This window comes from Anabrus simplex, chromosome 7 (genome assembly GCF_040414725.1).
Source record: "Anabrus simplex isolate iqAnaSimp1 chromosome 7, ASM4041472v1, whole genome shotgun sequence".
In the NCBI taxonomy this organism is placed as follows: domain Eukaryota; kingdom Metazoa; phylum Arthropoda; class Insecta; order Orthoptera; family Tettigoniidae; genus Anabrus; species Anabrus simplex.
The window spans coordinates 198,729,097-198,746,412 of NC_090271.1; the positions used below are offsets into that span (position 1 = coordinate 198,729,097).

Genomic DNA, 17,316 nt, shown 5'->3' on the forward strand with positions numbered 1-17,316 from the left:
CTTGTAACTCGCACAACGCTGTGAAAGTTGGGTCAAGAAAGGATCGTATGTTGTGAGGTCTGCGTTCAAATCGATATAAAACCAAACGCTCACTAAACTGTGGAGTAATAATGGCGTATGGCCTCCGGAGAGACCTGATACAGGTCTTTCTAATTGACTCCCTATAGGCGACCTGCGCATCTGTGAGAATAGTGTCCTATGCAAGATGAATTCTGGAGGGGATGTCAGCCCCCGAACCGGAGGAATAACCAATGAAAGTTAAAATCCCCCAACCCGGCCGGGAATTGAACGTGGGAATACATGCATAACACATGCGACGGTGAAGTTAATTTCGTGCTTTTTTATTTTTTCATTTTTAGAAAGTCTGTTAATTCAATTTACCAACGTTTTCTGCTACGTAACTCTGAATGAAAGTAAGATCTAGTTTATCTGTTATTACTGAAGATCGTTCATTCATTTAATTTCTTATTAAGGTAATTTTTAAATGTCAAATATTTTCCTGTGAATGAATGTTAATTAAAATATTTGTGTATGGTAAATATCATTTCAGAACAGCTGACACCAGAATTAAGATAATAATAATTGAAAAATTACGGAATAGCAAGACCAAGATAAAGTGGAATGCGGAAATTAAGCATGACATTGAAGAACTCCAAATAATAACAGATTAACTTAAGAACAAAACAGACAAAATTAAGATAATTCAAGACACACACACACCAGGCTACAGGCCAAGATTAATAAAAGGTATAATGGGAGGGTGTTTTCAGTCGAAGAAAGTAAGACAGCATCTCTCAGCATGAAGAAATATTGGGTAGATAGAAAAGCAATACAAAAAAAGTCCTCTGTAGAATTGACTAGAGTGGTCCAATGTTGGCCATGAAATCTAAAATAAAATAATAATCATGAATTTCAATTATAAAACTTGTATATTTACAAACAAGTTCACTCTTCTACGCTCCACCCTCCCCCACCGCAATCACTCTTTCCACTATAAAACTAAATGTATGTATTATATATAGACGTTCATTCACCAGCACATGACTGCCATGCTTATCGCTACTCTCCAAACTGTTATCGTCCTTAGCAGGCGTGTACTACGATATAGAAAATAAACTACTAACAACAGCGTTATCATCGAACATGAAGATCAATGGTGATGTGATCGAAGTGGTGGATAGTTTCTGTCTTTTGGGATCAACTATCAATATTGATGGCTCTACCACTCCCGAAGTATGTCACAGAATTAGCTCTTGACAAAGCAGCCTTCACAGGTCTCTATAAAATCTTCAGAAGTCCTGATGTGTTTAGGCACACTGACATCAGCAGGGTTGCTATACCTACATATGGTTGTGAAAGTCTAATCATAAAGAAAGAGGGAAAGCAAGCACATTGATGCGATTGAGTTATGGTAATGAACAAGACTTTTACGTGTACTTCTGACTGCCAAGAAAATGTGAGTTATTTATAAGATCAGACCAGATCTATCTCCTGAGGTACTGTGAAGCTAAAGCTGAAATATTTCGGGCAGATAATGAAACATTCCGATTTGATAGAGGATTTGCTTATGGTTAGGAATGTGGAGGGAACACGGATAAAAGGATGGCTGGCATTGAGGTGGATAGACTCCAACAAAGAAGCAACAAGGACATCACCGAAGGACCTGAAATATCTAGTTGAAAACAGGGAACCAAAAGGCACTCTACCCATGTAGTCGCCCGCAGTCGACGCCGAGTTGATGGCACTTAGAGAAAGTCGTTTATATTTGCTCCTTATTAACTATCTAACTATCTGACAAACATTTTGGTGATGTATAGCGCTGATGTAGAGAGGATGAATGCGAGACTCCGAAAACCGTAAAATTAGTCAGTGGGACTTAAAGCCAATAACATTATTATGAATGCAAGAGTAGCCTTAACGACTCTCACGAGAAAGCAAAGTAAAACCCTCTTGCATATGTCCTAGAATATTAATGAGAAACAGCAACACTGAAATTAATGAGTAATTAGAAATGACATATTGGATACAAGCAACTCTTGTAATAGTCTGCCTTGAAATAATATTATGCAAGTCTCGTCATACATTTCCGCAGTATGATGGACCTAACCTTCAGAGTTCTGTCACTCAAGGCGATATTGGAAGGTGCTAGACCGTTAAAGACACCGCTGTGTCCCTGCTAAATATATCAAAGTTTATTATGGGTAAAATACTTTTACAATTTTTATCCCAGTTTGAATGACATAATTAACTGTAAATAAGAACAGAACGTTTGTTCAGGGAGGGGTATACAGTGAAATGGGAAGTAGTAGATTGCACGGGAAAAATATAAGCGGAAAATGACTTACTATGAAAACTGCACTGGGAACTGAAGGGTCTCAAATATATAAATTACACTAAGGAAGCATGTTGAGATTTTTTTTCGCATGAACTGTAATTTTGCGTTGCACCTTCGAAACATAACCCCATTTCATTACACTACAGTATTTAATATTTAATATTTTCCATACTTAATACGTTACTAAGCACAGGTTCTTGCCACTGCTAAAAATAACAATCGCCCTGTTTTTGTGTTGTCCATTACAAACTGTTTTTCCAAGTGTGTCTTACTATTTCGAGGTAAAATCGTGTCGTGAGTCATTTCAGTTAACTGGAAGTTTAGGATATTTATTTCTCCGCAAATTACACACATTTCTCTTTATTCGAGTTAATTACTAGGTAGAGAATCGTAAGTAGGCAATTTTATCAGTACGGATTGAAAGACTTTGCTAGGGTGTGTGGATATATCTTCCGTATCCCTTTGTTTCGCAATAATACTACAGCATTTATTTGGCGTTGCACCTTATGGACCTCCTCATCATGGTTATGAACCAAATCACTTCTAACATTATTATTATTATTATTATTATTATTATTATTATTATTATTATTATTATTATTATTATTATTATTATTATTATTATTATTATTATTATTTCCACTGAATATTATTTTATATTCCCGGTCTCGAAAACCAAGAATAACGACCGAGAGGATGCGTCTTGCTGACTACACGACCCCTCGTAATCTGCAGGCCTTCGGGCTGAGCAGCGGTCGCTGGGCAGGCCAAGGCCCTTTCAAGGGCGTTAAGTGCCATGGAGGGCGTGGGGGGTGGGGAATCTTTAATATTCCATTTCCGGAACACATGCCTGCATTTCACTTCACAACATTTCTTAGTTCACCATCATAATATATAAAGTCACTTATAGTGGTTAAATCTTTGGCCCGTGCAATTTCACCATGCAGTCCTGGTGGGACAAAACTCACCTATACACTAGGGCGTATAGATATTGCTCGATTTAACATTCATTAGTATCTACCGTGTCCGCCTCTGTGGTGTAGTGGTTAGTGTGATTAGCTGCCACCCCCGGAGGCCTGGGTTCGATTCCCGGCTCTGCCACGAAATTTGAAAAGTGGTACGAGGGCTGGAACGGGGTCCACTCAGCCTGGGGAGGTCAACTGAGTAGAGGTGGGTTCGATTCCCACCTCAGCCATTCCAGAAGTGGTTTTCCGTGGTTCCCACTTCTCCTCCAGGCAAATGCCACGATGGTACCTAACTTAAAGCCACTTCCTTCCCTCTTACTTGTCTATCCCTTCCAATATTCCCATCCCCCCGCAAGGCCCCTGTTCAGCATAGCAGGTGAGGCCACCTGGGCGAGGTACTGGTCATACTCCCCAGTTGTATCCCCCGACACAATGTCTCACGCTCCACGGCACTGCACTTGAGGCGGTAGAGGTGGAATCGCTCGCTGAGTCCGAGGGAAAACCAACCCTGGAGGGTAAACAGATTAAGAAGGGAAAGAAGAGTATCTACCGTAAGTGAGGTCACTGCTTCTTTTGTTTTGATTGGCAGTAAGTACTGGCTTATGCGTAGTACAATCTGGAAAAAAAAAATCACAAAATGCGTGAAAATAACTAACAGTGCGATTTAGATAATCTCGTGTTAGTTATAATAATAATAATAAGAAGAAGAAGAAGAAAAGAAGAAGAAGAAGAAGAAAATTAAGGCCACGGCCGCTTCCTTCCCACTCCTAGCCCTTTGCTGTCCCATCGTCGCCATAAGACCTGTCTGTGTCGGTGCGACGTAAAGCAACTAGCAAAAAAAAAGAAGAAGAAACACCCGAATGAATATTGAGTTGAAGTGAATTTCACACTTTACAGTATTCGCCAGAGTTTTCTTATCTTCTATTTTTATATTTTAGGAGGTGGTAAAGATCGCAGGTGTCATTACACAATGCACAAACACAGTCATTCGTTGGGTTATGGAATTTTATATTTGCATATATTTTGCCGTGAAAGCCTTGTAGCTGGGCTGAGTGGCTCAGACAGTTGAGGCGCTGGCGTTCTGACCTCAACTTGACAGGTTCGATCCTGGCTCAGTCCGGTGGTATTTGAAGGTGCTCAAATACGTCAGCCTCGTGTCGGTATATTTACTGGCACGTAAAAGAACTCCTGCGGGACAAAATCCCGGCACCTCGGTGACTCCGAAGACCGTAAAAGTAGTTAATGGGACGTAAAGCAAATGACATTATTATTAATATTGAGCCTCCGTGGCTTAGGCGGCAGTGCGCCGGCCTCTAAACGCTGTGATCCGTGGTTCAAATCCCGGTCACTCCATGTGATATTTGTGCTGGACAAAGCGGAGGCGGAACAGGTTTTTCTCCAGGTACTCCGATTTTCCTGTCATATTTCATTCCAGCAACACTCTGCAAAATCATTTCATTTCATCTTTCATTCGTCAATCATTGCCCCAGAGGACTGCAACAGGCTTCGGCAGCCGGCACAATTTCTATCCTCGCCGCTAGATGGGGCTTCATTCATTCCATTCCTGACCCGGTCGAATGACTGGAAACAGGCTGTGGATTTCCATTATTATTATTATTATTATTATTATTATTATTATTATTATTATTATTATTAGAGATGGGATAAGCACGAATAGGTTAGAATGCAAATGTATTTGAACAAGGCGCAAGTGTATGTTACCCGCATGACGGTTCTGCGGTGAGATTTGCATAATATTATCGATCTGAACTATCAGAACCCCTAACATTTATGCAACTCCCCGACATATCTGTAGAGCGGCTAGATTTCACTTGCGCCTTGTTCAAATACGTTTGCATTCCAACCTATTCGTGCCTATAATTCCCATTTCTAATTATTATTATTAAGCTATGTGTCGCATATCTGGTTATAACGTGTCTTTGTTCTTGAAGTTCTTTGGTCCATTTACGTTCGATCATAGCGTAGAACTCAAGGTCTATATCGGCGCGTTTCCTTAGAATTTTTTTTTAAAAGTGCTTGGAATGGGTCGGTGGATGCTAACGGTAGACTGAGTCGTAGATCTTTAATGAAATAGGTTTCCCGGACCGGAATATAAACGGGTCTGGAGGGTGCAGTTCAGTTTACACTGTGGATTATAGACCTCCAGTGCAGTTTAAAATTGCCTAGTGAAACTTGTACTGAATGGAACCGCATAGCATCACATTTCTTTTCCGCTGCGCCCAGGTCTCCGCTGAGAGAAGGTACACGTTAAATTAAGTCGAGTAATAGTTTAATAAATATTTAATTTTCACAACCGCATTGACTCGAAAAACCTTTCAACGTGACGGGCTGAGTGGCTCAGACGCGCTGGCCTCCTGGCCCCAACTTGGCAGATTCGATCCTGACTCAGTCCGGTGGTATTTCAAGGTACTCAAATACGTCAGCCTCGTGTCGGTAGATTTACTGACACGTTAAAGAACTCCTGCGAGTCTAAATTCCGGCACCTCGGCGTCTCCTAAAACTGCAAAAGTAGTTAGTGAGACATGAAGCCAATAACTTCATTATTATGATTATCTTTCAACGTATTAGGTCGTGTTCAATACATATAGTACATATCAACGAGATGTTAAGTACAGTACAAGAACGGCCAAACGGTTACCAGTGCGATCCGGACCCACACCTCCCGATTTCACATCGGATGCCATATTGGCCCTCAGTAGGTGACTTATATGCACTCTACAGCTTTCTTGACAGTATTGTTAAACCTGTAGTTTAGATCCTTTCCAGCAGAACAAATATAACCTAGACCACCGTAGCTCAATATTGATAAAAGTATCCGACTTAAATTCGAAAGGTTATGGGTTCGGACTCCACTTGTAACCGTTTGTTTCCTGTTTTATTGTTCAGAAACAAAAGAATGGAACTCAGTCCAATTTATGTATCTAATAGTTTGTTGTCACTCTGACAGATTGCATACAGGTGCTTAAGTTGATAAACTAGAGCCTTGGTACAGCGACAGTTACAAATTGGCGAAGTGATTTGGGAAGGAGACTCGTACAGTGTTCCGTATTCTGCGGGCAAACACAAGGAACATTTTAATATCCACGGGTGGTTTGTATCTGTAAGCAGAGAGTGAGTGACGTCTGTCCAACAAGTGTGGAAAGGTGTTGTGAATTTGCAGAAGTTTGAACAATTCGGAAAGCGAAATGACCATCAATCAATGTCAGACGCATTCGTTAATATCATTGATGAAATGGTACGAGAGAACTGACGTGTTAGAGCTGTCCAACGAAGAAGACGTCACTTTCTATGACCAAGGAAAGGAGACACACTTTTCAAAGCAGGGCCTATAACAAATTCTTGAAAGACTTATTATGTGGAAAATTAAGAACTTTTTGATAAATAAACAGGCATTTTAACATTAGGTAATATAGGCCTAATTTATTTATCTTCTTCCTGGCGTTTCTCCCAATTTATTGCGGTCGACACTCTATTAGTATTTGGTCCAGTTTTAAGGCCGGATGCCCTTTCTGACGCTAGTCCTATATAGAGGGATGTATTCACTAATGTATGGTTATGTGGTGGTTGTTAGTGTGGTGTCTTGTAGTTCTATGTAGATAAAAAGTGGATTAAGACGAATAAAAACACTAAATTACCCAACCTGAAGAATTAACCGCACGTAGATAAAGTCCAAGACCCGGTCGGGAATAGAACCAGGGGTACTAGGATCCGAAAGCCAGTATGCTGATCAATCGGCCAAGGAGCCGGATATTTATGCATTATTCTTATTCATGTTTCTATTCTTATTCTTATTCTTATTCTTATTCTTAACACTACAGAGATCGAACTTCCATGATGTTCTTTGTATATTTCAGCCGCCATGCTGGATGACGACGTTTCTATGACGCTAGACCTGGGGGAGCCTCCTCAAGAGGTCTTGGACTATGCACGAGAACACATCGGGGAGTCTCCAGACACTAGACTTCGCTTGTTGCAGGATTTGCGAGACATGGTATACGGTGGGTAAATTCACATATTATGAATTTAGAATTATACATTTAAACAATTGTTAAAGTTCATGTAGGCTATATTTAAAAAAAAAATCAATACATCCAGTAAAATTACTCTTACGTTTGTTGTATTAAGAAGTTGTAATGGACATAAATTATCCAGAAAATAGAACAGTTTTCCTTTACTTAAATTTATATTGAAACTTAATTCTGATTGGTATATACAAACTTGATTAAAAATAAAGTAACAAAAGTTCGCACTGAATAACTTTATTTCTTGTAGTTAGTTGTAGGGCACTGGAACGCATTAATATCCATCATAGTCACAATTCTTGTCCGAACACTAGTTCCAACAGTGCACCAAGGCATCGATATCCGCATTCACGCTGAGTGAAATGGTAGTTTAGGGGAAGGCCTAAAATTTAATTCTCAGATATTTATATTATTAGTGGATCCGTTAATAATTTGTATTTTTGTTAGTAAGTCCATATCAGCGGCGAGCCATGAAAAAATGGGTTAACATAATTTAATGAAAATAGGTATATAGAATCAAGGAATAAGAAACTACAGTCTACGCTATAGACAATTATATTCACCCTGGATGAAATTGTAGTTTAGGGGAAGGTGCCCAAAATGTAATTTTAAAATACCTATTTTATTGGTTCTATCGAAAAGTACTACATAACAAAAGTTGCAGAAAATACAATTTCCGATCACTTTGACCGTACCGACTATGGTAAGAGTGGTATTTCAGAGTCGGAAGAAAACTAAATATGAAGGCCTACAATACCGAAAGTGCATTAACATTGATCAGCAATAACATTACATGGCCCATTGTTTGTTGTGATATTTATTCTCTCTTATGCCGCCACTCAACTCCGACAGATGGGATTACTGCTGCGTAGCGAGTATAACAGCCTGACTGAATATTGGCGGGAAGCAGCCGAGGAGGAAGATAACTTTCTTCTTTTTAAATGTCATTCCTCTGGTTCATACATTTTCTGATACTGCTGGTACGTAACACACGAGTTCATCATAGTATTCCAGCTATTCGATCCCTACTCTAATGCGCTGTTTTGAATGAGCAGTGTGCACACTTAAGGCAGAGGCTCACTTAGTCTAGTAGTATGCCCTGGAACAATTTTGGCTTATTCCAAATTATAGCACCACAATTCACTAAATAACTCAAAATTCAACTCTTAAAAGCGCCGTTTCTTAAGAAAAGCTTCTTCTCCTTCACTTTATTAAATTCTATATTCATGTTATTCCAAATTAGCTGTGAAGAGGGGGTTTCTCCTCTGGCTTAGAGGAAAAATTTGCCTCCAAGTCAGATAGATTTTCCCGCCGCCAGTGTAGTGAATTAAAATTTTCCGATTCATCGGGTAATCCTAGGAAGCAGATTAGTAAAAGGGCATAGCTTTTGACCTGAGACTCTCCGCTATTCGACCCATCCCCGAGAAAAGTCTAAGGGTGCTCACGGATCACGGCTGTCTGCGGCTTGGTCATTCCAGCTCTGGAACTTTGGACTGTTAGATCGGTAGCATAGTATTGTTCGTTAAAAGTGAGAAAAATGTGTGTGATTTTTCACTTGATCGAGTATTTTATATGAAAGCATTGCTTTCAATCGCGCCATTCCTACTGACGTCATTGTAATGACCTATGTTCATTTCAGTTGGGAAAAGCACTAAGACAGTCTTTCTGAGAATGTAAAAAGGCAGGCGGAGAGTGAGTGTATGCCATTATAATGAAAATTCTCCAACCTGATTGTGACTGATAGTTGGCGAGCGGGGCTACCATTACAATGAAAATTCCCTAACCCAGTCTTCTTATTATGAGAAAATTCGTTTGGAGACTTCCCCGTCGCGTTTCTAGGGTATCGTTGAGAGCTATGCAATTTAATTTAATCTTGCTCACAACGAGTACACTACCTAACCTAGAATTCTGTATACAATGTAGAATTCCGCAGCGAAGCACGGGTACGTCAGCAAGTATGAATATAAATTCGTAATTCAAGGGACTAATATTGTTGGGGGAAGAATTCGTTCATAGCAAGGGAAATTAGGGACTGAAAAAATTACCAACGGAGGTGTTCGATAAATTTCCAGCTTCTTTGAAATTATTTTAGAAAATACTAGGAAAACAGTTGATAGGGAATCTGTCACCTGAGTGGTAGCCTTAAACGCAGATCAGTATAAATGTTAATATAAAACCATCCTTTGCAACACATCGACGTAAAAAGATTGCAACAATATGAGAGACTTGGTCTTGCATGCGCATTTCGTCCGTGTTCTGGCAGGTTTTGAGGTCCTTAATTTGGCACTAACTATATGCATTCTTATGTTCATTTTGATTTTTAATTAAATTATAGTTCGATGTTAATGTTTCTGATTAACAGGACAAAAGTTGGAAAAGAGACCGCGTCAGAATCTAACTGCTACAAAAGTGATAACAACGAATCGATTTGAAGTGCAAGTGTTGTCAAGGTTGTATCGAGGGAAACAAGAGGGATAAGAAGCATGGGAAACTTTTAATCGTTGAACAGAAAATGTGTGTATGTGTTTTTCATATCACAACTTGACGAAAGAGTGACTGAATGGGTGGTTATGTTTCTAGAAAATAAAGCTCCGAGAATTAGAGTAAGTAAAGCTTTATCTGTCCCTGTATTAATTAAGAGGGGGAATTCCACAAGGCAGTATTATTGGACCTTTAATTTTTCTTATATATATCAATGATATGTGTAAAGAAGTGGAATCAGAGTTCAGGATTTTTGTAGATGATCTTATTCTGTACAAAGTAATAAATAAGTTACAAGTTTGTGAGCAACTACAAAATGACCTCGATAATGTTGTAGGCAATGGTATTATGATAAACGGGGTTAAAAGTCATGTTGTGAGTTTCACAAATAGTTTTAATTCATGCATTGATGGGGTGAAAGTTCGTTTTGGGGATCATTGTAAGTACCTAGGTGTTGATATAAGGAAAGATCTTCATTGGGATAATAACATAAATATGACTAAATAAAGGGTACAGATCTCTACACGTGGTTATGAGGGTATTTAGGGCTTGTAGTAAGGATGTAAAGGAGAGAACGTGCAAGTCTCTGGTAAGACCCCAACTAGTGTATGGTTCCAGTGTATGGGACCCTCACCAAGATTACTTGATTCAAGAACTGGCAAAAATCTTTCCGACAAAAGAGTAGCGTTACAAAAATGTTGCAAAGTTTGGGCTGGGAAGACTTGAGAGAAAGGAGACAAGCTGCTCGACTAAGTGGTATGTTCCGAGCTGTCAGTGGAGAGATGGTGTGGAATGACATCAGTAGACGAATAAGTTTGAATGGTGTCTTTAAAAGTAGGACATATCACAATATGAAGATAAAGTTGGAATTCAAGAGGACAAATTGGGGCAAATATTCGTTTATAAGAAGGGGAGTTAGGTACTGGATTAACTTACCGAGGGAGATGTTTAATAAATTTCCTATTCCTTTGCAATTATTTAAGAAAAGGCTAGGAAAACAACAGATAAGGAATCTGCCACCTGGGCGACTGTCCTAAATGCAGATCAGTATTGATTGATTGATTGATTGATTGATTGATTGATTGATTGATTGATTGATTATTGACAACGAATTGAGCTTTTGTGTAAGAAGATATTCTAGTTAATAATCTTTTTTTTTATTGAAAGGCGTAAGCAAGCAAATTCCCTGTATAATAAATATGTTTAAACTCATGAATATGTTTCCTTGTTCCTTCCTCAAACTTAATGGAGTGAAATTATTTTAATTAGTGTTATCAACAATATCACCAAGTCTCGGAAGTTTAGTGGCACACCGGTTGGGAACCAATGATTTAGCGAATTCGAATCCAATTACAGTACAGTTTATTGCTAATAAAATTCTATACCATAGCTCTAATAGAAGTCAAGCTATAAAATATAAATGGCAAGTAATGTATGCAATTTGTGTCCGGATAATTGGCTGAATAGTTAGCATAATGGGTCTTCGATTCAGAGGGTCCCAGGTTCCATTCGCGGCTGCACCAGGAATTTTAACTGCGCTGGTTATTATTTTCTAGCTTGAAGCTGGTTGTTTGTGTGTTAGTCGTAACGCAGATCTTCATGTACATACATTCACTACAGTTCACCACACAAACTTGCAATAATGAATTCATCCCTTTGCATAGTGTTGGTTTTAAGGAAGGCAATGGCCATAAAGCTGGGCTTAGTCGTCATATAGTGCCGAACTCTTACTGTGACTGTACAGACGTGCCCCAGACTCCACAATCCAACATAGCGCTACGGATTACCCACTCCTGAATTTCAACGGAACAATGCAGACCATCCATTAGGCCACTGGTGCTGTAAAATGGTTAAGCATGTTGGACATTTAACTCTGACACTACTACATCATGTGATCTAAGTCTCGTTATGACCCAGCTCGATAGCTGCAGTCGCTTAAGTGCGGCCAGTATCCAGTAATCGGGAGATAGTGGGTTCGATCCCCACTGTCGGCAGCCCTGAAGATGGTTTTCTGTGGTTTCTTATTTTCACACCAGGCAAATGCCGGGGCTGTACCTTAATTAAGGCCATGGCCGCTTCCTTCCCACTCCTAGCCCTTTCCTATCTCATCGTCGCCATAAGATCTATCTGTGTCGGTGTGACGTAAAGCAACTTGCAAAAAAAAAAAAAAAAAAAAAAGTCTCGTCTGTACGTTTGAAGACTACACAAATATGTATATAGACGTAAACTTGTATCCTTCTGCCATAGGAAATATGTCAATAAATAAATAAATAAATAAATAAATAAATAAATAAACGTCATTACTGTATTCTGTAAATGCACTGATTAACTACAGTATGCTGTAATTTGTCCGCCTCTGTGGTGTAGTGGTTAGCGTGATTAGCTGCCACCCCTGGAGGTCCGGGTTCGATTCCCGGCTCTACCACGAAATTTGAAAAGTGGTACGAGGGCTGGAACGGGGTCCACTCAGCCTCGGGAGGTCAACTGAGTAGAGGTGGGTTCGATTCCCACCTCAGCCATCCTGGAAGTGGTTTTCCGTGGTTTCCCACTTCTCCTCCAGGCGAATGACGGGATGGTACCTAACTTAAGGCCACGGCCGCTTCCTTCCCTCCTCCTTGCCTGTCCCTTCCAATCTTCCCATCCCTCCACAAGGCCCCTGTTCAGCATAGCAGGTGAGGCCGCCTGGGCGAGGTACTGGTCTGTATCCCCGACCAAGAGTCTGAAGCTCCAGGACACAGCCCTTGAGGCGGTAGAGGTGGGATCCCTCGCTGTGTCCGAGGGAAAAGCCGACCCTGGAGGGTAAACAGATGATGATGATGATGATGATGATGATGATGATGCTGTAATTTCCTCACAATTTAGTTATTAAAACCAAAAACCAAACACCATGGCGCAACAGTCCCGAAGGGCCATGGCCTACAAAGCGACGGTTGCTCAGCCCGAAGGCCTGCAGATTACACGGTGTCGTGTCATCAGCACGATGAATCCTGTCGGCCGTTATTCTTGGATTTTTAGACCGGGGCCACTGCCTCGCCGTCAGGTAGCTCCTCGATTGTAATCACGTAGGCTGAATGGACCTCGAACCAGACCTCTGATTCGGGTAAAAATCCCTGACCTGGGCGGGAATTGAACCCGGGGCCTCCGGGTAAGAATCAGGTAAGCTACCCCTACACCGAGGGGCAGTCAGTGTGGTTATGAAAGCAGATAAATTTCCATTTAACCAGAAAAATATGCAATTTCTTTTGCCGTTAGGAACAAAGCCTGCCGCGTTACCTTTGGCCACTAATACAGTATCTGTATAACCTTACACTCTACTCTACATGTTGTTTTTTTTCTGATAATCTGAACATTTCCTATTCCAAACAAAGATCAGTCCCAGTTAGTTCGTTTAATGGGGGTTCTACTGTACAATTCCACACTTAAAAATAAATTAACATAAGGGATTGTATTTTGAAACAGAAGAATCTTCCTTTAGACACAGAGAAGTAAGAATGGAACCCTACCATAATGTAATTCCTCTTATTTCTTTCTATACTAATCATTTTCGCGTGTCGACCTTCGCTAGCAGCGCGGATCTCACTCTACCGTCACTAAGAAAGTGTCGAATGCGGAACTCTTCAAGGACATACTTGATTCTTACTAGGAACTACTCATTCCACTTGTTTATGTAAACGTAAGCAGATAAGAACGGGGTCCACTCAGCCTCCGGAGGTCAACTAAGTAGAGGGGGGCTCGATTTCCATCTCAGCCATCCTCGTAGTGGTTTCCTGCTTCTTCTCCAGGCAAATGGTACCTAATTTAAGGCCTGTTCCTTGTCTGTCCCTTCCCCCCAAAAGGCCCCTTTTCAGCATAGTGGCTGAGGCCGCCTGGGTGAGGTACTGGTCCTCCTCACCAGTTTTATATCGGACCCAAGACACTGCCCTGGGATCCCTCGCTGAGTCCGAGGGTAAACGGATTTAAAAAAAAATAAAGACAGTACTGGTGGCCATGGTCGTTAAGGCGCTGAAGTCTAAAAACGGTCTAACACCGAGGTTAGCCGGTTCGAGTCCCGTTGGTCGAAAAAATTTTCACCATCAGAATGTTGGCCGGCAGGGTAGGGGAGGTGGTGGTATACAATTTCTAATCACTAGATTGCGTGCCAAAAGCCTGGATTAAATTCCAAACCTCTCCGCAGTGCTCATATGGAGTGAGGGCATATGACGCTGTTGATGGTGATTCGTCCGTCGGATGGGGACGTTAAACCTTGAGCAGACCCCTTGGTGCTATTCGAAAGGAGTAGGCTATGTGCCGGCACCGGGTTTCACCCTCTCCCTACTATCATATATCACGTCATTCATTTCATCTCTCATTAACTCCTCTGATGAGGTTGACGTCAGGAAGGGCATCCGGTCATAAAAAACCGCCACGACAAATTCATCTCACCTCATACCCGACCCCGTCGGGAAACGGGACAAGGGTTGGACAAACAAACAAACTAGAGAAAATCTTCGAATTTCATTTCAAAGCCAATCAATAGATCAGTTGACCACTACAGTATAAGTGCAAGGCGGCACCACGTTTGCTGCACTTATCGTCTGTGGATTCAGACTGAATATTCCTGGGTTTCAATTGTAAATATTGATGGCATAACATATTTGCACTCGTTTTCTCCTTGGCCTTGGTCAGTATTCGATATGGATTTAGCCCAGTATTAGGGGCAGATGACCTACCGCCGTCACCCAACGTGGAGGAATGTATTCACCATTGCGTGTCTCTATGGTGGTTGGTAGTGTATATGTGAAGGAACTTTATTAAGACGAAAACAAGCCCCCCCCCCCCACAGTTCCCAAGCCAAAGGACTTGATCAAACGAGGTTAAAATTCCTGGTCCCACAGGGAATCGAACGCGGGACAATTCGAACCTAAGGCCATTGCGTTGACCACTCAGCCAAGGAACCGGACATTTGCAATGAACAGTCAAGAAATTATTATTATTGAGAAATATAGCCAACCTCCTAACGTACGGATAGCCAGCCTGCCTTTTATCCGGAGGCCCTGGATTCAATTCTCAACCAAACTATGGATTTTGATTCTGGACTAAGGGCTGGAACGGGGTTCAATATTCCTCAGCTACACAAGTGCGAGTAATGGTAGGTTAATCATCACTTTCTACTGTACTAGAAGGGTCCTTCACTTGCTTTCCCTCTTCATTTCAATTTTACGTAATATATAGATCACGTTCACTTTCTTTCCAATACTGGGCTCAGTTATTTTAGACGCATACCTGTAAAGAGACCACACTCCTACAAATGTGCAAAAAGCCTTCATATGCACTAAATGCACATAACTGTGCTAAGCACCTTAATTTAACTACAGTACAACGACAAATCTTTCCACTTATTGATCTTCGTACGAACAACATCTAGCTTATATACGATATTAATACTAATAACAGATATACAAAAATATGAGTTGGCATGAAGCATTTATAAAAAAATAACGACCGAGTTCGATAGCTGCAGTTAAGTACTGCCAGTATCCAGTATTCGAGAGATAGTGGGTTCGAACCCCACTGTCGGCAGCCCTGAAAATGGTTTTACGTGGTTTCCCATTTTCACACCAGGCGCATGATGGGGCTGTACCTTCATTAAGGTCATGGCTGCTGCCTTCCCACTCCTAGCTCTGTCCTGTCCCATCGTCGCCATAAGGCCTATCTGTGTCGGTGCGACGTAAGGCAACTCGTAAAAAAAAAAAGAAGGAAAAAAGACGCTGGTATTCAACAAGTACCCATAACAAGTATAACGATCACAATTTTTGGAGGAGGGAGGGCTGATAGCCCGCTGATAACAATGCAGTGAGCAAAAGGTCAGATTCTCAAATTAGCACTTAACATTCATCACAACATTAAGTAAGCCTACTGAATTGTTTCTTTTTGTCATTGTAACACTGAAGTAGCACTCATCGCGAACGCTCTAGTAGATATTGTAGATTCAGGTAAAAAGAGGTAGCAAGAAACATCATGGATACTACATTCAAAAAGGATATGGTTGAGATAGCCGCCCTTCTCATATCTACAACGTTCCACCGAAGGTGGGGAAGAATAACACCCACGGTATCACCTGCCTGTCGTAAGAGGCGACTAAATACGGCCTTAGGAGCTCTTTACCTGGGAGCGTGGCTTGGCGACCACGGGGCCTTAGCTGAGCCCTAGCATTTCTTCTTCTTACTTGCGTCAGGCTCCTCACTTTCATGTATCCTATCCGACCTTCTTTGGTCAACTCTTGTTCTTTTTCGACCCCGACGGTCTTACGTATGGAGGCCTAGGAAGTCTTTCATTTTCACGCCCTTTGTTGCCCTTGTCTTTCTTTGGCCGATACTTTCATTTTTCGAAGTGTCGGATCCCTTATATTTCTCTCTCTATTATATAGAAGATGGTTGCCCAGTTGTACTCCCTCTTTAAACAGAAATCACCACCACCACATACTGACATCGACACCGCGGTGAATCCTAACTTCGATAGGATGAAGATTCGAATGACTAAAGCAACTGGACCTCGTGATCGAAAATTCTTAGAAAGGCACTCTTTGGAAAGGATGTTGGATTGTACCATAGCACAAGCTCTATCGTTGTGAAGCCGAGATGTTTCCCGTTCCGAAGGTGCCTTGCGGCACATTCGTTGTTGAATGATGGTGATAAAGTCCATCCATGAGAATTGTAACGATTTTCTTGTTCAAATTCAAATACCCGTCTCCCAAAATCTCGGGAACCATAGATTAGGGAGAGGGTATTGTTTATTGTATTCTTGTTTTAATTTGTGATACATGCAGAATACAAAAGTTAATACCCTTCAGCGTAGTTGTAAAAAACAAATAAATCAAAATAAAACAATATCCGGAAAACATAGATGAATTAGAAATTGAACAAAGAAAGAATAGCCTAGAATTAATGTTGGAATTATGTTAACAAATGGAACTTTAAAAGAAAAACAGAAACATCACTGCATATTAATATAATAAATGGAACTTTATAAAGATTTCCTTATACTGTAATTACTTAAGTGGCCAGTTCACTCTTTGCCATGGCTTTGCGTACCGCAGGAAGCATATAAGGACAGTTTTCTATAATGATATTGATTCCCACTGGTTTTACAATATTTACACAACACAACTGACAGAATGATCGAATTTCATGTGGTACAAGGAGTTTATAAAAAACCCAACCACTGAACACAGTGTAACAAGCGCATAGAGCGGAAATGAAGGGGAAATATCGAGGCATTCAGCTAGTTCACTAACCCTAGATCTCTTCCGGAAATGATACTAATCTACTGTCAACTGGATGTTCTAGCGTAACATCAGTTAATATTAAAAGCAGCGCCATTCGTACTCAATAATACCGGCATAATTTGCTGAGGATCATAAATGGCAGGCGCGATAGTAATCTAATGTTACGTTATGAAATGTAATTTATCACGGACTTGCGCTGCAGACACGTTCGAAACTGAAAGTTGATCA

General features: G+C 40.8%; 1 protein-coding gene across 1 annotated transcript in view; it reads left to right on the top strand.

The window, feature by feature from the left end:
- Positions 1–17,316, top strand: part of LOC136877459 (alpha-tocopherol transfer protein-like) — a 238,092-nt gene that overhangs the window by 93,596 nt on the left and 127,180 nt on the right. Inside the window, exon 2 of the mRNA XM_067151515.2 lies at positions 7,176–7,319. Within this exon, the coding sequence (XP_067007616.2) occupies positions 7,181–7,319 (139 nt within the window). The 5' untranslated portion in view covers positions 7,176–7,180. The remainder of the gene's footprint in view (positions 1–7,175; positions 7,320–17,316) is intronic.